We start from the raw sequence: 25,547 nt of genomic DNA, 5'->3' as shown, positions 1-25,547 counted from the left end.
GTTCTTCACATATTTCATTCTTGAAAATGTTTGTTCACACAGGTATGTTGTTCCAAAGATTGAAAGGTACCTTGATGCAAAAGTTTTGACATTAGGAAAGTCTTCCTTGGGCAAAAACTGGTAAAAACCCACCAGTCCTATTTTGAACTTGTCCCTAAGGAGGTCATTTGCTTGCAACTCAGTGACTTCCAGCTGCAGTTCATCTGGGCAACTGGCCACATCTGCTTCAAATGGGTTTTGAAACAATCTCACTTCTTCTGCCTTTGAATCCAAAAAGGTCTCCACGGGCCGGATGAGAGGGCCTCGCGGGCCGCATCCGGCCCCCGGGCTGTAGTTTGGAGACCCCTGGACTAGACCATCCCTGATAGACATTTATCTAACCTGCTCTTAAATATCTCCAGAGATGGGGATTCCAAAACCTCCCTGGGCAATTTATTCCAGTGTTTAACCACCCTGACAGGCAGGAACTTTTTCCTAATGTCCAACCTCAACCTCCCTTGCTGCAGTTTAAGCCCATTGCTTCTTGTTCTATCCTCAGAGGCCAAGAGGAACAAGTTTTCTCCCTCCTCCTTATGACACCCTTTTAGATACCTGAAAACTGCTCTCATGTCCCCCCTCAGTCTTCTCTTTTCCAAACTAAACAAACCCAATTCCTTCAGCCTTCCCTCATAGGGCATGTTCTCTAGACCTTTCATCGTTCTTGTTGCTCTTCTCTGGACCCTCTCCAATTTCTCCACATCTTTCTTGAAACGCGGTGCCCAGAACTGGACACAACACTCCAACTGAGGCCTAACCAGCGCAGAGTAGAGCGGCAGAATGACTTCCCGTGTCTTGCGCACGACATAAAACGATGCGGCTGTCCACAGATATAAAGCGATACCCCGGGCTCCATACGGAACACGCAGGTTTTTTAAAAATTAACCCAGACTTGCCGACAACTGTCTTACAACTGATGGTACAAATGAGGAATGGCGGTGTGTTTCAAAAGGCATGTGACCTGTCCTGAGGCGGGTTTGGAGGAGTGATTTTTCTTGTTTTTCATCCAAACATTTTTGGCTGAGGCATAGACAGATAGAGTCAAAAAAGTGCAGCGTGTTTTCTTTGGAAATGAAAAACGTGTTGCTTCCCTAAACGGTCTGGCCCTTGAATAATCACTTCTAGCAGCTAGCGAAAGCTGAACCCGGCACTCCACTCTTCAGTAGCGTAACCCAATTTTCCGCCCTTAAAGAAGGGAAAGGACAAGCCGACACGATGGTGACCGGTGAAGGCTTTGGAGAGCTTGCCCTCCACCCAGCGTGACCGTGGCTGGTATTTCAGTGTGAATTAGGACCAAACCAAGCCAAAGCCGTGGTGCTTTATTTACAGTGCGGTGCTGTTCACAAAGGACCCCAGTCACGAGGCTCAATGGTCGGTGCCAGGCAGCTGTTGGCGGCTCCGCAGAGAACGGGCAAGTTACTTCCAGCCGAGTTCCTCACTCTGGATTGCTTCCCAAGCTCTGGGCACAGAGCAGGCCTAGCACGGGGCGGCGCTAGGAAGGCAGATGACCCGTGTTCCCCTGGACGGTGTTGCTCAGCCGGCAGGTAGGCGAATATACCCGTCAGGGTAAAAGGAATTACAAACCCAGCAGGCGGAGACGCACGTGTGAGATACTGGAGCGCAGCAGGGAGCCCAGACGCTGGATATGCCAACTGTGCGGACAGCTAGGGGAGGAACTTCCGGCAGAGGCTGAGTAAGTCCACGGAGGATGGGGCCGTCGGTACAAAAATCCACGCTCAGAGCGACCCAACCTGCCGACTCCGGGAGCCGGGAGCAGAAGCCAACTGTCCTCTTCTAGACACTCCCTCCAAAGCTCCGGTCCAGGCCTTTCATTCTTTGGCTGCCCTCGGGGTTCTTGGTCCACAGCTGTATCCCAGAGGGAAGACAAAATGTAGAGACTGCAGCAGCTACTCCCAACATGATGTTCGACGGGCCGAGCGAGGCCCATGCGATGGTCGGGGGGGAGATATAGAACGTGCATAGCCAGGCATGGCGGCACTAGGCCGCGCACTCGATCGTCTCTCCTAGGAAGTGCCGCAGGGTCCTCAGAACGCCAGCAAATACCTAAAACGCCAAGGACCGAGGAGGCCAAAGGGCTGAAATGTAAATTCAGGGCTCCGCGGAATTGTCCCCGCTGCTCCAGCGCCGCAGCCCGGTTCCAGAAACGGCACCGCGCAGCTAGCAGTCTGGATGCGAAGGCGCTCCAGCCCTGCAGCGTGTAATGACCGTTCCATGGCAAGCGATACTTGGGGGAATTATTTCAGGATCAAGTGGCGGAACGGATCGCAGCCGCCGGGCCATCGCCAAAAGGAAGGGGAGCCGGAGTGCAGGCACCTGAGCATGATGGAGCACTACGCGGCACCTGCGTCCCGGTCACGCAGCAAGTCCGCCTGCCGGCGCTTTGCCACGCCGAGGCGCTGGAATGGGCACGCGCCCTGCCTGCTGAAGGAGACAGCAGAGTCACACGGGCGCCGGACGACGGAGACGGCACAGGGTCGCGCGAGCGCGCCGGATAACAGAGACGCAGGCAGCCGGAAGGCAGCGCTCACGTCCCAGCTGGTGCCCACTCCCCTAAGCAAGCCTGGGTCCCTCGTATAAAGAATCCCCCTCAGAACCACTGGGAGGCAGATCCCAAGGCGGGAATCCCCTCCAGTCCCTTCACCGCGGGGAGCAAGGCTGGCGAGAGCACCTCTGTTTGAGACGACATTCCTCGTCCGGGAGAATTACGAGAGCACGACCAGCCACTGGGCAACAGAAACCGTTTCCCCAATACAGGAGTAGGCCTAGAAAGTTACGAATAGGGAACCCCGGGCAAACACAAGGCGCTCGCCGGGAACCCCGCGCAAACACGAGGCACTCGCCGGGAACCCCGCGCAAACACGAGGCGCTCGCCGGGAACCCCGCGCAAACACGAGGCGCTCCCCGGTATAGAGTCACTGTTCTGCTTTCACCAGGAACCCCGCGCAAACACAAGGCGCTCCCCGGGAACCCCGTACAAACACAAGGCACTCCCTGGGAATCCCGTGCAAACACAAGGCACTCCCCGGGAACCCCGTGCAAACACAAGGCACTCCCCAGTACAGAGTCACTGTTCTGCTTTCACTAGGAACCCCGTGCAAACACAAGGCACTCCCCGGGAACCCCGTGCAAACACAAGGCACTGTTCTGTGCAAACACAAGGTGCTCCCCAGTAACCCCGTGCAAACACGAGTCACTGTTCTGCTTTCCAGGGCTGTGGGACTCACTCTGGACTGAGCCAGAGGCGTCCTTCCGAAGTCTGGGAACACAGCAGTCGGGCTGTCTGAAGGTGAACGGAAACGTTTCTTAAACCTCTCGATCCGTGCTAGACCCTCCTCACGGAGCCCCACTCACAGCTCCGCATCTAGACGGCGATCACCCCTTCACACGCAACAGGAAGGCTTCACACCTGCCACGAGCCACTCCCAGGGCTCCGATCTCCCTGCCACCCCCCACCCATTCTAAAAATTCACACTAGCACAAGGCTTTCCCCCTGGTGTAACGGCAGAAAAGCAGCTTTCAGTTTGCCGTTGTTTCAAGAACAGCCATAACTGACTAGTCTTCCAGCTGGGGTCGTCTGTATTTATGGAGCTAACACGCAGAGTTTGGTCACGTTTAACAAACAGGCCCATACCCCGTACCGGTAATAGCTCCCAGCCCCTGGCTAACCCGTACCCCGTACCGGTAATAGCTCAGCAGCCCGTGGCTAACCCGTACCCCGTACCGGTAATAGCTCCCAGCCCCTGGCTAACCCGTACCCCGTACCGGTAATAGCTCAGCAGCCCGTGGCTAACCCGTACCCCGTACCGGTAATAGCTCAGCAGCCCGTGGCTCAGCCCGTACCCCGTACCGGTAGTAGCTAAGCAGCCCCTGGCTAACCCGTACCCCGTACCGGTAGTAGCTCAGCAGCCCCTGGCTAACCCGTACCCCGTACCGGTAGTAGCTCAGCAGCCCGTGGCTAACCCGTACCCCGTACCGGTAATAGCTCCCAGCCCGTGGCTCAGCCCGTACCCCGTACCGGTAATAGCTCCCAGCCCCTGGCTAACCCGTACCCCGTACCGGTAATAGCTCCCAGCCCCTGGCTAACCCGTACCCCGTACCGGTAATAGCTCCCAGTCCCTGGCTAACCCATACCCCGTACCGGTAATAGCTCCCAGTCCCTGGCTAACCCGTACCCCGTACCGGTAATAGCTCAGCAGCCCGTGGCTCAGCCCGTACCCCGTACCGGTAATAGCTCCCAGCCCGTACCCCGTACCGGTAATAGCTCCCAGCCCCTGGCTCACCCGTACCCTGTACCGGTAATAGCTCAGCAGCCCGTGGCTCAGCCCGTACCCCGTACCGGTAATAGCTCCCAGCCCCTGGCTAACCCGTACCCCGTACCGGTAATAGCTCAGCAGCCCGTGGCTCAGCCCGTACCCCGTACCGGTAATAGCTCCCAGCCCGTACCCCGTACCGGTAATAGCTCCCAGCCCCTGGCTAACCCGTACCCCGTACCGGTAATAGCTCCCAGCCCCTGGCTAACCCGTACCCCGTACCGGTAATAGCTCCCAGCCCCTGGCTCACCCGTACCCCGTACCGGTAATAGCTCCCAGCCCCTGGCTAACCCGTACCCCGTACCGGTAATAGCTCAGCAGCCCGTGTCTAACCCGTATCCCGTACCGGTAATAGCTCCCAGCCCCTGGCTAACCCGTACCCCGTACCGGTAATAGCTCAGCAGCCCGTGGCTAACCCGTACCCCGTACCGGTAATAGCTCCCAGCCCCTGGCTAACCCGTACCCCGTACCGGTAATAGCTCCCAGCCCCTGGCTAACCCGTACCCCGTACCGGTAATAGCTCCCAGCCCCTGGCTAACCCGTACCCCGTACCGGTAATAGCTCCCAGCCCCTGGCTAACCCGTACCCCGTACCGGTAGTAGCTCAGCAGCCCGTGTCTAACCCGTACCCCGTACCGGTAATAGCTCCCAGCCCCTGGCTAACCCGTACCCCGTACCGGTAGTAGCTCAGCAGCCCGTGTCTAACCCGTACCCCGTACCGGTAATAGCTCCCAGCCCCTGGCTAACCCGTACCCCGTACCGGTAATAGCTCAGCAGCCCGTGGCTAACCCGTACCCCGTACCGGTAATAGCTCCCAGCCCGTGTCTAACCCGTACCCCGTACCGGTAATAGCTCCCAGCCCGTGGCTCACCTGTACCCCGTACCGGTAATAGCTCCCAGCCCCTGGCTAACCCGTACCCCGTACCGGTAATAGCTCCCAGCCCCTGGCTAACCCGTACCCCGTACCGGTAATAGCCCCCAGCCCGTGTCTAACCCGTACCCCGTACCGGTAGTAGCTCAGCAGCCCGTGGCTCAGCCCGTACCCCGTACCGGTAATAGCTCCCAGCCCCTGGCTAACCCGTACCCCGTACCGGTAATAGCCCCCAGCCCGTGTCTAACCCGTACCCCGTACCGGTAGTAGCTCAGCAGCCCGTGGCTCAGCCCGTACCCCGTACCGGTAATAGCTCCCAGCCCGTGTCTAACCCGTACCCCGTACCGGTAATAGCCCCCAGCCCGTGTCTAACCCGTACCCCGTACCGGTAGTAGCTCAGCAGCCCGTGGCTCAGCACGCACCAGCGCCGCTGATAGCCCTTCAGGTAGTTGGTCCATTTGAAGAGCCAGCCCCGCTGCGCGTCGGGGCCGCTCATGGCCGCGCCTGCCGGGGCCGCGCCCGCCGCTCACGTGACCCCGCGCGCTCCCGCCCCCTTCCCCTCCCGCCGCGCGCCCGGCGAGGAGCGGGGAGGAGCCGCCACGCGGGGGCGGGGCCGGGACTCCGCGGGGCGGGGCTTCCTAGGCTTGGAGCAGGAGCCGCGGCACAGGCGGGGGGCGGGGCTAAGAAACCGGGGTTTGCGGGAGGAGCCCTGGCAAAGGGGGCGGGGCCATGGTAGAGAGGGCGGGACTTCCTCGGGTTAGGGGAGGAGCCATGACTCAGCGGGGCGGGGCCGAGACAGAGAGGGCGGGACTTCCTACGGTTAGGGGAGGAGCCATGACACAGGGGGCGGGGCCGAGACAGAGAGGGCGGGACTTCCTCGGGTTAGGGGAGGAGCCATGACACAGGGGGCGGGGCCGAGACAGAGAGGGCGGGACTTCCTAGGGTTAGGGGAGGAGCCATGACTCAGCGGGGCAGGGCCCAGACAGAGAGGGCGGGACTTCCTAGGGTTAGGGGAGGAGCCATGACACAGGGGGCAGGGCCGAGACAGAGAGGGCGGGACTTCCTAGGGTTAGGGGAGGAGCCATGACACAGGGGGCGGGGCCGAGACAGAGAGGGCGGGACTTCCTAGGGTTAGGGGAGGAGCCATGATACAGGGGGCGGGGCCGAGACAGAGAGGGCGGGACTTCCTAGGGTTAGGGGAGGAGCCATGATACAGGGGGCGGGGCCGAGACAGAGAGGGCGGGACTTCCTAGGGTTAGGGGAGGAGCCTGCCAAAGCGGGCAGGCCCAGTCTCAAGCAGGCCCTGAGCTGCTCTGGCTGGATGGTAGCAGGGGGTCCCACTCCCCCTTGCCAACCGGTTCCCTGCCGCCCAGAGGGAAGCTCTGCCCCACAGGCCGACCCTGCCCCATCTCAGGCTGGACCGGTGCCTCTGTACCCCCATCCCTTCCCCAGCACCCCCCACCAGACCACACTCCCGCCCTGGCTGCGCGAGAGCATGCGCCCTGCTGCAAGGACAGCGGCCTCCCTCCCGCCTGGTGCCCCCGGGGCACAGCTAGAAACCCTGTCGCAGCCGAAACCTCTGCAAGGGGGCGAGCTCGCCCGCAGCTTTCACAACAGCCCCCGCTCAGAGCCCAGAGCCACCGGGCAGCACGGCTCCGACCCCCGGCTCCGACCCCCGGCCCCAGAGCCGCCGGCAGCACGGCTCTGACCCCCGCCCAGAGCCCAGGGGCGCCGGGCTGCACGGCTCCGACCCCCCCCCAGAGCCCAGAGTCGCCGGGCAGCACGGCTCCGACCCCCCCCCAGAGCCCAGAGCCGCCGGGCAGCACGGCTCCGACCCCCCCCCAGAGCCCAGAGTCGCCGGGCAGCACGGCTCCGACCCCCCCCCCAGAGCCCAGAGTCGCCGGGCAGCACGGCTCCGACCCACCCCCAGAGCCCAGAGCCACCGGGCAGCACGGCTCCGACCCCCGCCCAGAGCCCAGAGCCACCCGGCAGCACAGCTCCGACCCCCGAACAGAGCCCAGAGCCACCGGGCAGCACAGCTCCGACCCCCGCCCAGAGCCCAGAGCCACCCGGCAGCACAGCTCCGACCCCCGAACAGAGCCCAGAGCCACCGGGCAGCACAGCTCCGACCCCCGAACAGAGCCCAGAGCCACCGGGCAGCACGGCTCCGACCCCCGGCTCCGACCCCCGGCCCCAGAGCCGCCGGGCAGCACGGCTCCGACCCCCGCCCAAGGCCCAGAGCCGCCGGGCAGCACGGCTCCGACCCCCGCCCAAGGCCCAGAGCCGCCGGGCAGCACGGCTCCGACCCCCGCCCAAGGCCCTGAGCCGCCGGGTAGCACGGCTCCGACCCCCGCCCAGAGCCCAGAGCCGCCGGGCAGCACGGCTCCGACCCCCGCCCAGAGCCCAGAGCCGCCGGGCAGCACGGCTCCGACCCCCGCCCAAGGCCCTGAGCCGCCAGGTAGCACGGCTCTGACCCCTGCCCAGAGCCCAGAGCCGCCGGGCAGCACGGCTCCGACCCCTGCCCAAGGCCCTGAGCCGCCGGGTAGCACGGCTCCGACCCCCACCCAGAGCTGCCGGGCAGCATGGCTCCGACCCCCGCCCAGAGCCGCCGGACAGCACGGCTCCGACCCCCGCCCAGAGCCCAGAGCCGCCGGGCAGCACGGCTCCGACCCCCACCCAGAGCCGCCGGACAGCACGGCTCCGACCCCCGCCCAGAGCCCAGAGCCACCGGGCAGCACGGCTCCGACCCCCGCCAAGAGCCACTGGACAGCACGGCTCTGACCCCCGCCCAGAGCCGCCGGGCAGCACGGCTCTGACCCCCGCCCAAAGCTGCCGGGCAGCACGGCTCCAACCCCCGCCCAGAGCCACTGGACAGCACGGCTCTGACCCCCGCCCAGAGCCGCCGGGCAGCACGGCTCCGACCCCCACCCAGAGCCGCCGGACAGCACGGCTCCGACCCCCGCCCAGAGCCACTGGACAGCACGGCTCTGACCCCCGCCCAGAGCCACTGGACAGCACGGCTCTGACCCCCGCCCAGAGCCGCCGGGCAGCACGGCTCTGACCCCCGCCCAGAGCCCAGGGGCGCCGGGCAGCACTGCTCTGACCCCCACCCAGAGCCCAGGGGCGCCGGGCAGCACGGCTCCGACCCCCGCCCAGAGCCCAGGGGCGCCGGGCAGCACGGCTCCGACCCCCGCCCAGAGCCCAGGGGCACCGGGCAGCACGGCTCCGACCCCCGCCCAGAGCCCAGGGGCGCCGGGCAGCACGGCTCCGACCCCCGCCCAGAGCCCAGGGGCGCCGGGCAGCACGGCTCCGACCCCCGCCCAGAGCCCAGGGGCGCCGGGCAGCACTGCTCTGACCCCCGCCCAGAGCCCAGGGGCGCCGGGCAGCACGGCTCCGACCCCCGCCCAGAGCCCAGGGGCACCGGGCAGCACGGCTCTGACCCCACTGGCCTTGAACTATTCTCCCAGGGAAGCTGAGAGGCGCACACAGCCACTGGAGAGACGGGCTCCCCTGCCCGCACTCCGAGCAGGTGCCGTGCGCTCCTGGCCTTGGCGCACCGGAGTGGCAACCTCACGCCGGCACTAGGCAGGCTGGAACGGACACGCACGCACCTCACAGGGCACGTAGCCACGTGGCCCGAGCGGGGGCTTTATGCAACACAGACACGGACACTGATCACTTCGCAAGGACCGTCCGGGCGGAGCGCTGGCGCTGCTCTGCCTAACCACGTTCCCCAGCACGGCCTCTCCTGCGGGCCCCGCTTCCCTCGCTTTCATTGTGTCGTTCAAACGGCAGAAATGCACAGCGCCATTTTCAGGGACGTCCTAGCCAGGCCAGGCCGGCGCCGTGCGCGTATCGCACCAGCCACGGACATGACGGCCGCTACAGGGTTGAGCGCCTGCGTCTTACTGCTCCGCACTTCCCTTCCAACTTGCCCACGGTCAGCGGCACTCAGGGTCAGCCTGAGCCGGCAGCCGGTTACCGTCCTGATAGACTTACCCATGCGATTGAGCCTCTCACTACCGCTCACGGTCATTTTCCATGACTCACATCCCTACCACTGCTGCCCCTGCACTAGATTCATCCATTTCTCCTCCCAACGGATAGCAGTATCTTCTACCGGACGCCCGAGAGAGGCCGTGCGTCCGTCTGTGTGTCCGTTCGGCCGGCGCTCGGCTCACGATCGCCTCCTAATCAGGGCTGGGGGTAGGCGGCTCCCTCTCCTAACTGGCGCCAGGCCAGGGTCTGGCTGTGCCCGGACAGAGGGATTTGCGTGGAATGTGTTTCTCAGCAAAGGGGGCGGGGGGGTGACAGCAGGGAGAGTTATACTCATGCATGACCACAGGGGGGAGCAAGCGCTCCAGGCCCTGGGAGCAGCCACTGCCCAGCAGCCTGGCCTCTCTGGGGAGCAGCTGCCAGCCAGCGCACAGCCCCTGCTGTCTGGGCCACCCCGGGGAGCAGCCACACGGCCCTGAGACCTGGGCCAGACCCGGGTGGGAGAGAAGCTGGCAGGCAGGCCGCACTGCCCCCCACCTGGGCCACCCCGGGGAGCAGCCACACGGCCCTGAGACCTGGGCCAGACCCGGGTGGGGGAGAAGCCAGCAGGCAGGCTGCACTGCCCCCCACCTGGGCCACCCCGGGGAGCAGCCACACGGCCCTGAGACCTGGGCCAGACCCGGGTGGGAGAGAAGCCGGCAGGCAGGCCGCACTGCCCCCCACCTGGGCCACCCCGGGGAGCAGCCACACGGCCCTGAGACCTGGGCCAGACCCGGGTGGGGGAGAAGCCGGCAGGCAGGCCGCACTGCCCCCCACCTGGGCCACCCCGGGGAGCAGCCACACGGCCCTGAGACCTGGGCCAGACCCGGGTGGGGGAGCAGCTTCCAGCCAGCGCACAGCCCCTGCTGTCTGGGCACCCCGGGGAGCAGCCACACGGCCCTGAGACCTGGGCCAGACCCGGGTGGGGGAGAAGCTGGCAGGCAGGCCGCACTGCCCCCCACCTGGGCCACCCCGGGGAGCAGCCACACGGCCCTGAGACCTGGGCCAGACCCGGGTGGGGGAGAAGCTGGCAGGCAGGCCGCACTGCCCCCCACCTGGGCCACCCCGGGGAGCAGCCACACGGCCCTGAGACCTGGGCCAGACCCGGGTGGGGGAGAAGCCGGCAGAAGCAGCCACAGGCTGGGCCATGCGGGGAGAAGCCGGCAGGCACCCATGCTCCCTCTCCTGAGCCTGGCACCAGGTTGCTCATCTCCAGGGATCTCTGCGCCGGCCCCGCGTAGCCACCTCCTCAGGCAAACACTAGCAGGGTGGGGGCGGCTGCTCTCCATATGGCCATGGGGGGGCACTTCAAAGCCTGGGGCCCCGCCAAGCCGCCCAGCCAGTCCCTGCCCCGGGGCAGGCAGGCAACGGTCGCTGTCACACGGGCGATGAGGAAACCCAGCGTGTGGCTCAACGGCACAGCGTTCTGGGTTTCCCCACTTCCTCGTGGGGCGGGCGGGAGGGAGGCGGGAATGGCTATAAAAGCCCGGGGCTGCCGGTCCTGCCACAGGCAGAGCTCACGCTGCTGAGGGGCGCCGACACGATGCTGTGGGACCTGCTGCTGCTGCCCCTGCTTGCAGGGAGCTCAGGTAGGGGGCCGGCTCCGCCCAAAGGGGCCGTGGGTGGCTGCGTGGGCCTCGCCGACACCAGATTTCCCTCAGGGCGAGACCTGCACCCGGACACCGACCGTATCTCCCTGACTCGCCCCTGCCCCCCAGCCCACTGACCGAGCCCGCTCCCGACTCGACCTGCCTGGCCCCGCCTCCCAGCCCTGCCCTGCCCTCACCCCCCGGCAGAGTCCGGCCGACCCCAGGGAAAGGACGGTCGGCGGGAACGCCGAGTCCGTCCCGCCTGCTGCCCCGTCCCCAGGCGCTGGCCTCTCTGCGCCAGGCGGTCGCCAAGGGGCCACGTGCCACGGTCGGCAGTAACGCCGAGCCCGTCCCGCCTGCTGCCCCATCCCCAGGCGCTGGCCTCTCTGCGCCAGGCGGTCGCCAAGGGGCCACGTGCCACGGTCGGCAGTAACGCTGAGTCCGTCCCGCCTGCTGCCCCGTCCCCAGGCGCTGGCCTCTCTGCGCCAGGCGGTCGCCAAGGGGCCACGTGCCACGGTCGGCAGTAACGCCGAGTCCTTCCCGCCTGCTGCCCCGTCCCCAGGCGCTGGCCTCTCTGCGCCAGGCGGTCGCCAAGGGGCCACGTGCCCCGGTCGGCAGTAACGCCGAGTCCGTCCCGCCTGCTGCCCCGTCCCCAGGCGCTGGCCTCTCTGCGCCAGGCGGTCACCAAGGGGCCACGTGCCACGGTCGGCAGTAACGCCGAGTCCTTCCCGCCTGCTGCCCCGTCCCCAGGCGCTGGCCTCTCTGCGCCAGGCGGTCGCCAAGGGGCCACGTGCCCCGGTCGGCAGTAACGCCGAGTCCGTCCCGCCTGCTGCCCCGTCCCCAGGCGCTGGCCTCTCTGCGCCAGGCGGTCGCCAAGGGGCCACGTGCCACGGTCGGCAGTAACGCCGAGCCCGTCCCGCCTGCTGCCCCGTCCCCAGGCGCTGGCCTCTCTGCGCCAGGCGGTCGCCAAGGGGCCACGTGCCACGGTCGGCAGTAACGCCGAGCCCGTCCCGCCTGCTGCCCCGTCCCCAGGCGCTGGCCTCTCTGCGCCAGGCGGTCACCAAGGGGCCACGTGCCCCGGTCGGCAGTAACGCCGAGTCCGTCCCGCCTGCTGCCCCGTCCCCAGGCGCTGGCCTCTCTGCGCCAGGCGGTCACCAAGGGGCCACGTGCCCCGGTCGGCAGTAACGCCGAGTCCGTCCCGCCTGCTGCCCCGTCCCCAGGCGCTGGCCTCTCTGCGCCAGGCGGTCACCAAGGGGCCACGTGCCCCGGTCGGCAGTAACGCCGAGTCCGTCCCGCCTGCTGCCCCGTCCCCAGGCGCTGGCCTCTCTGTGCCAGGCGATCGCCAAGGGGCCACGTGCCACGGTCGGCAGTAACGCCGAGTCCGTCCCGCCTGCTGCCCCGTCCCCAGGCGCTGGCCTCTCTGCGCCAGGCGGTCGCCAAGGGGCCACGTGCCACGGTCGGCAGTAACGCCGAGTCCGTCCCGCCTGCTGCCCCGTCCCCAGGCGCTGGCCTCTCTGCGCCAGGCGGTCGCCAAGGGGCCACGTGCCACGGTCGGCAGTAACGCCGAGTCCTTCCCGCCTGCTGCCCCGTCCCCAGGCGCTGGCCTCTCTGAGCCAGGCGGTCGCCAAGGGGCCACGTGCCACGGTCGGCAGTAACGCCGAGTCCTTCCCGCCTGCTGCCCCGTCCCCAGGCGCTGGCCTCTCTGCGCCAGGCGGTCGCCAAGGGGCCACGTGCCCCGGTCGGCAGTAACGCCGAGTCCGTCCCGCCTGCTGCCCCGTCCCCAGGCGCTGGCCTCTCTGCGCCAGGCGGTCGCCAAGGGGCCACGTGCCACGGTCGGCAGTAACGCCGAGTCCTTCCCGCCTGCTGCCCCGTCCCCAGGCGCTGGCCTCTCTGAGCCAGGCGGTCGCCAAGGGGCGACGTGCCACGGTCGGCAGTAACGCCGAGTCCGTCCCGCCTGCTGCCCCGTCCCCAGGCGCTGGCCTCTCTGCGCCAGGCGGTCGCCAAGGGGCCACGTGCCACGGTCGGCAGTAACGCCGAGTCCGTCCCGCCTGCTGCCCCGTCCCCAGGCGCTGGCCTCTCTGCGCCAGGCGGTCGCCAAGGGGCCACGTGCCACGGTCGGCAGTAACGCCGAGTCCGTCCCGCCTGCTGCCCCGTCCCCAGGCGCTGGCCTCTCTGCGCCAGGCGGTCACCAAGGGGCCACGTGCCCCGGTCGGCAGTAACGCCGAGTCCTTCCCGCCTGCTGCCCCGTCCCCAGGCGCTGGCCTCTCTGCGCCAGGCGGTCGCCAAGGGGCCACGTGCCACGGTCGGCAGTAACGCCGAGTCCTTCCCGCCTGCTGCCCCGTCCCCAGGCGCTGGCCTCTCTGAGCCAGGCGGCCGCCAAGGGGCCACGTGCCACGGTCGGCAGTAACGCCGAGTCCGTCCCGCCTGCTGCCCCGTCCCCAGGCGCTGGCCTCTCTGCGCCAGGCGGTCGCCAAGGGGCCACGTGCCACGGTCGGCAGTAACGCCGAGCCCGTCCCGCCTGCTGCCCCGTCCCCAGGCGCTGGCCTCTCTGCGCCAGGCGGTCGCCAAGGGGCCACGTGCCACGGTCGGCAGTAACGCCGAGTCCGTCCCGCCTGCTGCCCCGTCCCCAGGCGCTGGCCTCTCTGCGCCAGGCGGTCGCCAAGGGGCCACGTGCCACGGTCGGCAGTAACGCCGAGTCCTTCCCGCCTGCTGCCCCGTCCCCAGGCGCTGGCCTCTCTGCGCCAGGCGGTCGCCAAGGGGCCACGTGCCACGGTCGGCAGTAACGCCGAGTCCTTCCCGCCTGCTGCCCCGTCCCCAGGCGCTGGCCTCTCTGAGCCAGGCGGTCACCAAGGGGCCACGTGCCACGGTCGGCAGTAACGCCGAGTCCGTCCCGCCTGCTGCCCCGTCCCCAGGCGCTGGCCTCTCTGTGCCAGGCGGTCACCAAGGGGCCACGTGCCACGGTCGGCAGTAACGCCGAGTCCGTCCCGCCTGCTGCCCCGTCCCCAGGCGCTGGCCTCTCTGAGCCAGGCGGTCACCAAGGGGCCACGTGCCACGGTCGGCAGTAACGCCGAGTCCGTCCCGCCTGCTGCCCCGTCCCCAGGCGCTGGCCTCTCTGCGCCAGGCGGTCGCCAAGGGGCCACGTGCCACGGTCAGCAGTAACGCCGAGTCCGTCCCGCCTGCTGCCCCGTCCCCAGGCGCTGGCCTCTCTGTGCCAGGCGGTCGCCAAGGGGCCACGTGCCACGGTCGGCAGTAACGCCGAGTCCGTCCCGCCTGCTGCCCCGTCCCCAGGCGCTGGCCTCTCTGCGCCAGGCGGTCGCCAAGGGGCCACGTGCCACGGTCGGCAGTAACGCCGAGTCCGTCCCGCCTGCTGCCCCGTCCCCAGGCGCTGGCCTCTCTGCGCCAGGCGGTCGCCAAGGGGCCACGTGCCACGGTCGGCAGTAACGCCGAGTCCTTCCCGCCTGCTGCCCCGTCCCCAGGCGCTGGCCTCTCTGCGCCAGGCGGTCGCCAAGGGGCCACGTGCCACGGTCGGCAGTAACGCCGAGTCCGTCCCGCCTGCTGCCCCGTCCCCAGGCGCTGGCCTCTCTGCGCCAGGCGGTCGCCAAGGGGCCACGTGCCACGGTCGGCAGTAACGCCGGGCCCGTCCCGCCTGCTGCCCCGTCCCCAGGCGCTGGCCTCTCTGCGCCAGGCGGTCGCCAAGGGGCCACGTGCCACGGTCGGCAACCCTCCGCTCCCCTCCCTGAACGTATCAAGCTCCGCCCGCAAGCCAGACGGGTGATTTGCCCCCCTGCTCCCTTGGGAGGCTGCTCCAGGGCCTCCCTCCCCTGCGGGCCGGACACTGTCGCCTCATTTCAAGCGACCTGCATTGGTGGGCACTTTATACCCACTGGGCCCGGGCTCCTCCTCGGCCCTTAACTAGCCCCCCCGTACCCACTGCCCCCACGTGTCTCTGTGCCCCACCCAGCCATCCGCCTCCCCCCATAGCTGTGCACCCCCTTCCGCTGTGCCCTTCTGGCCCTGCACCTCCCTCCCCCCCACTCCCTTTCAGCCCTTGCCCCAGCCTGAACTGCCCCCTGGTCCTTACAAGTCTCTACCTGCCCCCCCAGGCTGGGGGAGGGGTTTGGAGCCCCATTTCCTCAGCTCCGAAGGGCCAGGCAGAAATCTTGGGTGGGTCAGAGCCGGCCTGCCTTTGGCTCTGCCTGTTCATCTTTGTGGATCACCCACCGTTGTCTTCCCGCCAGCCAGCTCCACCCCCTTCTCGTCCAGAGTACGGACTAATCTCCCAGGGATCCCATGCTCCCCTGGCACCCGGCTAGGTGAGATCCCCTGCATGCCATGCCTCCAAAACCAAAATCCATCCCCTCCTCCGCGGGGCCAGACTAAGGGGTGGGCTAGCCGGGCAGCTGCCCAGGGCACCAAGCCACGGGGCCCCGCAGCAACCGCCAGCAGCCCCTTCCCCACGTGGCCGCAGGGCCCTGCACAGCCGGGCACAGCCCCCCCAGGCGGCCCCGGGCTGCGCGCCATCGGCGGTTTCCGGGCCGACTGGGCAGCACGTGTGCCGTGCACCCGGGGGCGAGGCCGTGCGCCTGGGGCACCACAATGGCTCGGGCCGGCCCTGCTCCCCCAGGAAAGCTACTCCTGGCTTTGTGCCAGTGGCCCCTGGGCCCAGCCCTCCCACTCTGGGTTCCGGCCAGTGAGGGACCCCTCGGCCCCCCCGCCCCGCTCCGCTCGCTGACAAGCCCACGGGCGTGACCACGCTCACTTTGCCTTTCAGCCCTGGACTGCATGGAGATCCCGGGTTCCCTCAGGCAGATCGACGCCAGCAACGGGCAGGTGTTTGGGGTGAACAGCGCCGGCGGCATTTACACCCTGCACGGAGACAGCTGGGCCCAGCTGCCGGGCGCCCTCACGCACGTCACGGTGGGGCCGGCCGGAGTCTGGGGCGTGAACAAGAACAAGAACATCTACAAGCTGGTGGGAGGAAGCTGGAAACTGGTCAATGGTAACGCACCCGCTGGCGAGCGGCAGGGACCGCCCAAGGGGTCTCTGTTCCCTAGTTGGGACCGGGCTCAGGGTGGGATGTGCAAGTGTAGGTGTAACTGGGTGAGCCCGGGATCGGCGGGTAACTTCACAGTTACACACAGACTGCCAGGACTCACAGGGAGCCGGCAGCACACACCAGCTCCCAGCACGGCACACACCGGCTCCCGGCACACACCCGCTCCCGGCACGGCACACACCCGCTCCCGGCACGTCACATACTGGCTCCTGGCACACACAGGTTCCCGGCACTGAACACACTGGCTCCTGGCATGGCACACACTGGTTCCGGCACACTCCAGCTCCCAGCATGGCACTTACCGGCTCCCGGCACACACAGGCTCCTGTAATGGCACACACCAGCTCCCAGCACACACCGGCTCCCGGCATGGCACACACCAGCTCCCGGCACACACCGGCTCCCGGCACACACAGGCTCCTGTAATGGCACACACCAGCTCCCAGCACACACCGGCTCCCGGCATGGCACACACCAGCTCCCGGCACACACCAGCTCCCGGCACAGCACACACCAGCTCCTGGCACGGCACACACCGGCTCCTGGCACACACCGGTTCCCGGCACGGCACACACCAGCTTCCGGCACGGCACACACCAGTTCCTGGCACGGCACACACAAGCTTCCGGCATGGCACACACCAGCTCCCAGCACACACCAGCTCCCAGCATGGCACACACCGACTCCCGGCATGGCAGACAACAGCTCCTAGCACAGCATACACTGCGTCCCAGCACACACCAGTTCCCGGCACATTCCAGCTCCCGGCACACACCAGCTCCCGACACAGCACACACCAACCCCCATAACACTCTGGCTCCTGGCACAGCATACACTGCGTCCCAGCACACACCGGTTCCTGGCACATTCCAGCTCCTGGTACGGCACACAGCGGCTCCCGGAGTGGCACACGCTTGCTCCTGGCATACACCGGCTCCCAGGTGAAGGAATAGGGGTTTCTAACACAAGGGCTGCCTCCAATCACTCTGCACATGGGGGCTATCCGTGGAAAGGTGCCTTTTATCCGCACGGCTGATCCCCCTTCCCGCAGGCTGTCCCACGGGCGTGGCGGCGGGAGCACGTCCCTGCCATCTCATGAGAGGGGACAGCCCCGAGCCCTTCCGACAGATCCCGGAGCCCACGGCCGGGCACTGCGCTCCATACCCCTCACAATCAGGTCCCTGCTGCCCTGGGCGACTTTCCAAGGGACATGGAGCAGGCTGGCGACTGGTGCGGAGCCCAGGGAGCCGCATTCTTTGCCCCGGAGCACGCTCCTCGGGGCGACTGCTCTTCCTCCCCCGTGCCGAGCCCTTCTTCTCCCCACGCTGCGCCCGGCTCCCCCCTGAGCCCTGCTTCTCCCCACACTGCGCCCGGCTCCCCCCTGAGCCCTGCTTCTCCCTCCCTGGGCAGGGCTGCTGAAGCAGATCGACGCGGGCGGAGACATGTTCGTCTCCGGCGCCAACATGAACGACGATATCTACTGCCTGTCCCGCCCCGCCACGGTCTCCGTGAACAGCGACGCCACCCTGCCCTGGGTCAACATCGCCGGGAAGCTCAAGTACTACAGCTGTGGGCTGTGGGGCTGCTGGGGGGTCAACTCGGCCGACGACATCTACTTTCGGACCAACGTCACCCCGGACCCGTGCGCAGGCTCCAGCTGGCAGAACGTCCCCGGCAAACTGTCCATGATCGAGGTGGGGACCGAAGGCTCCGTCTACGGCGTCAACAGCGCGGGACAAATATACCGCAGGTACAGAGAATGGGAGCGGGGGGATTCTCCTGCAAGGGACAGCCATTCCCACCCGTCACTCAGAGCTTAGCCAGATGCTGCAGAGCAAACCGCCCCGGTGCCTCGTGCCCAGGGCTCGCCAGCCCCCTGGGGCCCCACTATGGCCTCCTGGCAGCCTGCAGGGCTCACAGCCGGAAGCCTGCCAGAAAAGGGCGTGGGGCGGTTGTGGAGGGCTGTGCCAGACCCCCTAGTTCGGAGGATTGTGGGTGGCCCAGCTGGTCTCGCTCACTCCCCCTGCAGTGCCCCGGACAGGAGGTGAAAATACCAGACTGTCCAGGTAAATACTGGACACCTGGCAACCCTAGGGAGTGGATTCCCCACCTGCCTGGGCCCAGCAGCCCTTATGCATGGCCCCCCAGCACTCCCTGCTCACCAGGTAACTTGCAGGCCCAGCTGGATGCTGCTCCGGCGCTGGGCCCAGGCAGGTGGGGAATCCACTCCCTAGGGTTGCCAGGTGTCCAGTATTTACCTGGACAGTCTGGTATTTTCACCTCCTGTCCGGTAAAAAAAAAATCAGAAAATACCCGACATCTGCCAACCTTACACACACTCAGCAACCAGGCCCAGCCCCCCACCCCCACCTCCCCAGACCTCCCGCTTACCTGATTCTGCAGGGGAGCTGTCTTCTGGCTCGATCAGGAAAACAAGATGGCTGCCAGAAACAGCCTGAAAGGCTTTTCTTAAAGGGGCCATGCTGGTTTTTTTTCCTTAAAAACTTTTGGGGTTCCTTTTTTCCCCGTTTTTTTGGGGGGGGCGGTGTTCGGTATTTTTGGTTAAGCCATCTGGCAACCCTACCACTCCCAGACTGGAAGGGGAGGCAGCCGTGGTGCTCGCTGGAGCGCTGTGGGCCCCACAGCCCCCCCCCCCCCACAGAGGGGATCCCACGTCCCCGGACAAGGCAAAGCACAGGCCCTGGGCCCTTTGGAAGCAGACTGGGACAGTGGCAGGCTCCCTTGTGTCCACACCCAGCCTGTCACCTTCCTTTCAGGGATGGAGTCACTAAGAGCAACCCCGTGGGGAACACCTGGACCCAGGTGGCCAGCTTCATCTGCAAATGCAAACACGTGTCCTATGACCTGGGCCTGCTGTGGATCATCACCGACCAGGACAAGATTGTGAAATGCCGCGTCTAACTCGGCTCCCGGAGCGCCGCCCCCCAGCGCCTCAGCCTGCCCCCCACCTCCCTCACTGCACCGCCCCAGCCCCTCCCAGTGCCTCATCCTGCCCCCCCACCTCACTCACTGCCCGCCACCCAGCCCCTCCCAGACTGGCACCTCTGGGCCCGGCAGCCTCTCCCTCGTCCAGGTTTTCTGATGGTTTCTACACCCCAGGGCATGACGCTCTCATTCCAAGGGTGACATTGAGCCCCCAAAACAGACCCAAGAGGGGCCACCCTTCCCTGCTCTCCCTCCTCCTCTCCCCGGGCGCCCGCTGCACAGCGGATCCAAGTCAGCGGCTGGCAGCAGGCCCAGCCGGGCCCGAGTTCAGGAGGAGGGGCAGGGCTGGGAGCCGGGAGGGAAGTCGCCCACACGGACAGGCCCCAGGGGTGCGGTGCATTCCCGCCCCGGCTCTTCCACTCAGGACCAGAGGGCTTGGTCGGCTCAGAGATGCAGGTGGGGGGAGACCATCCAGCCCCACCCCCTGCTCAAGGCAGGGCGGCCCACCTCCGTTACCCCCATCCCTGCCCGGAGTGCCGGCTCTGGGGCTGGGTGCAAAGGCCCTGCTGGCCTCTGCCGCCTGGGCCGGGAGGGACCCGAGGGCGTGGCTGTCACCGCCCCGCCGGACACCAGGGCTGTGAGTCTCGGGCCGGGCACAGGAAGGGGAAGAGAGAGAGAGAAGAACATGGCTGCAGTAACCCCCGGCTATTCTTCCTCGCCTCCCTTCTCTGGGGTCACGCCTCCCGGCGGGTGCCAGGCCCACGGGCTGCTCCCAGACCCAGCCAGACACCCCGCATGTGCTCCCCCACCTCACCCCACACCGAGACCAGGGCCAGAGTGCGTGTCTGTGGGCTTGCTCACTCGCTTGTGGGGCTGAGGTTGTGCCAATAAAGCCTTGTAGCATCTCAGCAGCGTCCTGCTCCCTTTGTGAACATGAGAACAGCAGAGCGGCCGGACGGGGTCAGAGCACCGGCCACCCAGCCCGGGGTCCTGCCTGTCCGCAGCGGCCAGCGCCAGGGCCCCAGAGGGGGGGGACACAGCCAGGAATCCGCACGCCATCCCGCCCACCCCAGACACACAGAGGCCAGGGTCCAGTCCTGCCCGTGCCGGCTGTGACAGGTTGGAGCGGCCCTGTTCCACCCCGCACTGCTCCCACAGTGGCCGATCCTCTCCCGCCTGCTTCCTGTGTGTCCAGACTTCCAACTGCCAGTGCTCCCAGTTCTAATCATTACAAACAGCATCTACTACACCACAGTTCCCCCCTCTCGTAAGAAGCGCTCACCAGTCCAACAAGGTAAGGGTGCCATTCGCTTTCCCACACTTTCCCCACACCCCACTTCAAACGCCCCACTTACAGCTCTGTCCAGTCAGTGCGGACCCAGACACATCACCCTGATGACTTCCTTCAGAGAGACTCATGTGATGCCACCCGTGTGATGCCCCTGCTGCCCGCTGGTCGTTCCCACCAGCTGCTCCGCTGGCCTCCTACCGCCGCTCCTACCGGCCGGCCACCGGTTGTTCACACCTGCTGCTCCGCTGGCTGCCTGCCGCCGCTCCTACCGGCCGCCCGCCGGTCGTTCCCACCAGCTGCTCCGCTGGCCTCCTACCGCCGCTCCTACCGGCCGCCCGCCAGTCGTTCCCACCAGCTGCTCCGCTGGCCTCCTACCGCCGCTCCTACCGGCCGCCCGCCAGTCGTTCCCACCAGCTGCTCCGCTGGCTGCCTGCCGCCGCTCCTACCGGCCGCCCGCCGGTCGTTCCCACCAGCTGCTCCGCTGGCCTCCTACCGCCGCTCCTACCGGCCGCCCGCCAGTCGTTCCCACCAGCTGCTCCGCTGGCCTCCTACCGCCGCTCCTACCGGCCGCCCGCCAGTCGTTCCCACCAGCTGCTCCGCTGGCCTCCTACCGCCGCTCCTACCGGCCGCCCGCCAGTCGTTCCCACCAGCTGCTCCGCTGGCCTCCTACCGCCGCTCCTACCGGCCGGCCACCGGTCGTTCACACCTGCTGCTCCGCTGGCTGCCTGCCGCCGCTCCTACCGGCCGCCCGCCGGTCGTTCCCACCAGCTGCTCCGCTGGCCTCCTACCGCCGCTCCTACCGGCCGCCCGCCAGTCGTTCCCACCAGCTGCTCCGCTGGCCTCCTACCGCCGCTCCTACCGGCCGCCCGCCAGTCGTTCCCACCAGCTGCTCCGCTGGCCTCCTACCGCCGCTCCTACCGGCCGCCCGCCAGTCGTTCCCACCAGCTGCTCCGCTGGCCTCCTACCGCCGCTCCTACCGGCCGCCCGCCGGTCGTTCCCACCAGCTGCTCCGCTGGCTGCCTGCCGCCGCTCCTACCGGCCGCCCGCCGGTCGTTCCCACCAGCTGCTCCGCTGGCCGCCTGCTGCCGCTCCTACCGGCCGCCCGCCGGTCGTTCCCACCAGCTGCTCTGCTGGCTGCCTGCCGCCGCTCCTACCGGCCGCCCGCCGGTCATTCCCACCAGCTGCTCTGCTGGCCTCCTACCGCCGCTCCTACCGGCCGCCTGCCAGTCGTTCCCGCCAGCTGCTCCGCTGGCCGCCTGCCGCCGCTCCTACCGGCCGCCCGCCAGTCAATCCCGCCAGCCGCTCTGTTGGCCACAATGGGTCTGGCTCCAAACCAGTGACTTCAGCTCTTAGTGATTTCAAGTCCGTAGCCACCACCTAGGCTGGCAAAAGAGTCCAGCTTCCACTGGACTAGCAAAAAGACTCCTCATGGAGTCTGCTTTAGGTCTATCCCTAAAACCAGGGGGAAAGAGGCAGGTTGAGCCAGTCTTACAGCTCATACCTGGCAGGCATGAAGCAGGCTAACTCAAGCCCTTCCTCCCCCCAAGCCCCCAACTCAGTCCACTCAACTCTGGAAGGGGAGGCTTGCTCCTCTGAGACCTCTTACAATGATGGTGTCGCTCCTGCAAGCACTGGTGGCATGTTTTACAGTTCCCACATTTCGGGGTGGCATGATTTGTGACCCCCACAACAGCCCCAAATTGGTTACAATACATCACATTCCATTCCAACACTGATCTTCCATCAGTCCTGGCTGAATTGGATTTACATAGCCACACCTCGGATTCCTTCCCCTCCTGGCATGAGCTGTAGTTACATATCAACAGATTCGTAATTATCTTGCAGAGTTAAACATTTGGAGTGAGCACCCCCACCCCCAGGGCAGCTCTCTCCTTTTAGCTGGCTGATAGCAAGCAGTAATTCAGCCCCTGCTTACACAACAATTGCTTAATTCCTTCCACACTGCACAGAGTTAACTTCTCACTTTTCCCCCTTAATTACTTGCTCATCCTTCAACTGAAAACTTTATTGGCTACGTCTACAGTGGCAGCTTCTTGCGCAAGAACTCTTCCAGAAGAGAGCGTCTACACTGGCGTGTGCTTTTGCGTAAGAGCATCCGTGCCAGTGTAGACACTCTCTTGTGCAAGAAAGCTCTGATGGCCATTTTAACCTCAGGGCTTTCTTGCACAAGAAATTCATGTTGCCTGTCTACCCTGGCCTCTTGCGCAAGAACAGTTGCGCAACAGGGCTTATTCCTGAGCAGGAGCGTCAGAGTTCTGGCGCAAAAAGCCCTGATTTCATACATTAGAATGTCAGTTTAGTTGCGCAAGAACACGCGGCCAGTGTAGACAGGCAGCAAGTTTTTGCGCAAGAGCGGCCGCTGTTGTGCAAGATCGTGGCAGAGTAGACACAGCGTATTAGGTTAAATATTAACTACAGCATTATTTCTTTTGATTGAGATTAAGGGTTTGTAAACCAATAAATATTTCACCAACTTACTTAGAAGGTTTACATGGTATAAAAATTAGCTAAGACATTGTCAGCCCATGGGCTGTGCTTAAATTTTTGCTCGATTTGTTCCAAAGATACAGTAAACCTCTTTCCCTTTTCATGAGGGTTTTATTTTAATTTTTGCACCAATGTGCCCAATTTGTTGTTACTAGCAATTTAGTCTTATTTGTCTTGTGCCCTTAAGATTTTACACAAGGGAAAAACGGAAACACCAGCCTTCATTCTTTTGGCTTGCCCCTCGTATGATTGTGGTTGCAATGCAGCAGACCCCATTTTCATTTTCTTCTTTCCACTCAGGGCTGTTGTCCCACGCCCCCGGAGCAACTTCAGCCACCTGGCTATTGGCAAATTCTAAATTTTGCTGGAGGTTCTCAATAATTAAATCCTAACAGCTAGGATCCAGAGGGGCTCTACCTTGTCATGCCCTGTAAAACTCGATTCTCCTTTTTTTTTTTTTTTTTAGTTTTCCCCTCACTTTCTCCAATTGCCCTGCAGCTACACTTAGATGACTTTTTCCTATCTCAAGCTCTTGCTTATAAGCTCCCAAATCAACCTGATGCAGCATATGCAAGTGAAACTGCCGCTGCCAAACCATCCTTCTGCGCCGGTATAGACATTCATTCATACTTCTTAAAGGTATCTTTCCTTTGGTTCCCCTTTCCTTTATTACAAAACATGATCACCCTCTTATTCTCCCACCCTTCTTGGTTCTTAAGAACCCGACACTCCTGGGGGTACCCAAGACTTTCCCAAAGTATAGACGAGAGAGGGTGTCTTCCCTCCTATACTTTCCAAGGATAAAAAGAACCAGCACAGGCCTCGACACCGGAGTGTCACAAGACCCCCCAGTGTATAGCCAAGACTCTCCTTCTCCTATACTTTCCTGAGCTATGGTTAACTCGGGGTATTTCCCAAGGCAAACAGCCACCTGTAGTCAAATATCACTTTAACAACACACTCCTTTCTTATCACTTTACCAGCAAAGTCCTTCACACACCAGAGCTTTTACTGTGAATTCTTTTGTCTGTGCCCGCATTCTCCACCATCTGTCACAAGGGGGTGCTGTGAGCCGGTTGATCAAGCCGTAGCACACTACCCACTTGGTTCAGCATTGGAAGAACAAAAGAGTCTTTCACGGTATCTTAAACATCCCTTTAACAAGTTTTATTGCACGCAATTCAGGAGCAGTTTTAAAAGCCCGATAGATAGATAGATAGATAGATAGATAGATAGATAGATAGATAGATAGATAGATAGATAGATGGGGTGTGTGGGGATAGATAGATAGATAGATAGATAGATAGATAGATAGATAGATAGATAGATAGATGGATGGGGTGTGTGGGGATAGATAGATAGATAGATAGATAGATAGATAGATAGATAGATAGATAGAGGGGGTGTGTGGGGATAGATAGATAGATAGATAGATAGATAGATAGATAGATAGATAGATAGATAGATAGAGGGGGTGTGTGGGGATAGATAGATAGATAGATAGATAGATAGATAGATAGATAGATAGATAGATAGATAGATAGATAGATAGAGGGGGTGTGTGGGGATAGATAGATAGATAGATAGATAGATAGATAGATAGATAGATAGATAGAGGGGGTGTGTGGGGATAGATAGATAGATAGATAGATAGATAGATAGATAGATAGATAGATAGATAGATAGGGTGTGTGGGGATAGATAGATAGATAGATAGATAGATAGATAGATAGATAGATAGATAGATAGATAGATAGATAGATAGATAGATAGATAGAGTGTGTGGGGATAGATAGATAGATAGATAGATAGATAGATAGATAGATAGATAGATAGATAGATAGATAGATGGGGTGTGTGGGGATAGATAGATAGATAGATAGATAGATAGATAGATAGATAGATAGATAGATAGATAGATAGATAGATAGATAGATAGATGGGGTGTGTGGGGATAGATAGATAGATAGATAGATAGATAGATAGATAGATAGATAGATAGATAGATAGATAGAGAGGGGGTGTGGGGATAGATAGATAGATAGATAGATAGATAGATAGATAGATAGATAGATAGATAGATAGATAGATAGGGGGTGTGGGGATAGATAGATAGATAGATAGATAGATAGATAGATAGATAGATAGATAGATAGATATAGTATTAAGCAATTAAAACAACAATAAAAGGCATCACAAGCATTAAAAGGCATTAAAAGCAGGATTTCAATGGAATACTTAACAATTTAAATCTAATTCTTAACACAATTTAACACACTCTCCCTCAGGGGCTGGCCAGACCCCAGGTAACATTGGTTAATTTGGTTGAGGCAGAAGTCCAACGGGCACGTCAGCCCACTGTGCTGAATTGATGGACTCCCACTTGTGGGGCAAAATGGTGTGGTATCTATCTCCTCGGCAGGGGCCAGTCCACTGGTTGCACACAGTCCAGGTGGGGTGATGTCTGTTAGTGACACCCCTTTCTTCTTACTGCTGTGTCCACGACCGATCCAGAAAAATCGGGTTTTTGCACTTCTTGCCTCACCAAGAGGGAGAAACAATGATCTGTCCTTGGTTAGATTCTTCCCTTGTTACCTCGTCAGTTATGTGGTAATGCTGGGAACACTGCCTCAGCATGCAAACACAGTTCTTTTATTTCATGTCCTCTCTCTTAAAGTTGTAAACAAGTCCATAATCTTCCAGGGCTCTTGCCCAAACCAAACAAGTCCATAATCCTGTCTTCAGCTCATTTACTGTAGATTCACTCATGCTAACCATTCACACTACCCATGATTCGTGACAATTCCCTGCTCTTCCCAGTCCTTTCGTGGTTAGCAATGTTGTCAAAGGGCTGTGGTCTGGGCACAACTTGTACGGCCCCACAG

At 63.4% G+C, this 25,547-nt stretch overlaps 2 protein-coding genes across 5 annotated transcripts in view; one reads left to right on the top strand and one right to left on the bottom strand.

The window, feature by feature from the left end:
- OSBP2 (oxysterol binding protein 2) overlaps positions 1 to 5,784 on the bottom strand; it is a 73,156-nt gene extending 67,372 nt beyond the window's left edge. For 3 of the 4 annotated variants that reach the window (XM_089775339.1, XM_075897883.2, XM_075897884.2), the window contains exon 1: positions 5,624 to 5,781. In XM_089775339.1, coding sequence (XP_089631465.1) covers positions 5,624 to 5,733 — 110 coding nt within the window. In that variant the 5' untranslated portion in view covers positions 5,734 to 5,781. Of the gene's footprint in view, positions 1 to 5,623 lie in introns of all 4 variants that reach the window. The other variant, XM_089775340.1, reaches the window with a different exon arrangement.
- Positions 5,785 to 10,724: 4,940 nt separating this feature from the next.
- LOC142818447 (fish-egg lectin-like) lies at positions 10,725 to 18,927 on the top strand. The gene is made up of 4 exons (XM_075897894.2): positions 10,725 to 10,861; positions 15,633 to 15,860; positions 17,328 to 17,667; positions 18,695 to 18,927. Exons 1-4 carry the CDS (start codon positions 10,816 to 10,818, stop codon positions 18,837 to 18,839), a joined length of 759 nt encoding a protein of 252 aa, XP_075754009.2. The 5' UTR covers positions 10,725 to 10,815; the 3' UTR covers positions 18,840 to 18,927.
- The last annotated feature ends 6,620 nt before the right edge of the window (positions 18,928 to 25,547 follow it).

This window comes from Pelodiscus sinensis, chromosome Z, assembly GCF_052426305.1.
Source record: "Pelodiscus sinensis isolate ZL-2025 chromosome Z, ASM5242630v1, whole genome shotgun sequence".
In the NCBI taxonomy this organism is placed as follows: Eukaryota; Metazoa; Chordata; order Testudines; family Trionychidae; genus Pelodiscus; species Pelodiscus sinensis.
The sequence above is the reverse complement of the archived record's forward strand: the minus strand, read 5'-3'. Positions and strand labels throughout refer to the sequence as shown.

Excerpts from the sequence above, each read along its gene's own strand:
- LOC142818447 (XM_075897894.2), top strand. The coding sequence starts at position 10,816 with ATGCTGTGGGACCTGCTGCTGCTGCCCCTGCTTGCAGGGAGCTCAG. Across the intron at positions 10,862-15,632 it reads CCTGCTTGCAGGGAGCTCAG|CCCTGGACTGCATGGAGATC; the intron begins GTAGGGGGCCGG and ends TTTGCCTTTCAG. Across the intron at positions 15,861-17,327 it reads AAGCTGGAAACTGGTCAATG|GGCTGCTGAAGCAGATCGAC; the intron begins GTAACGCACCCG and ends CTCCCTGGGCAG.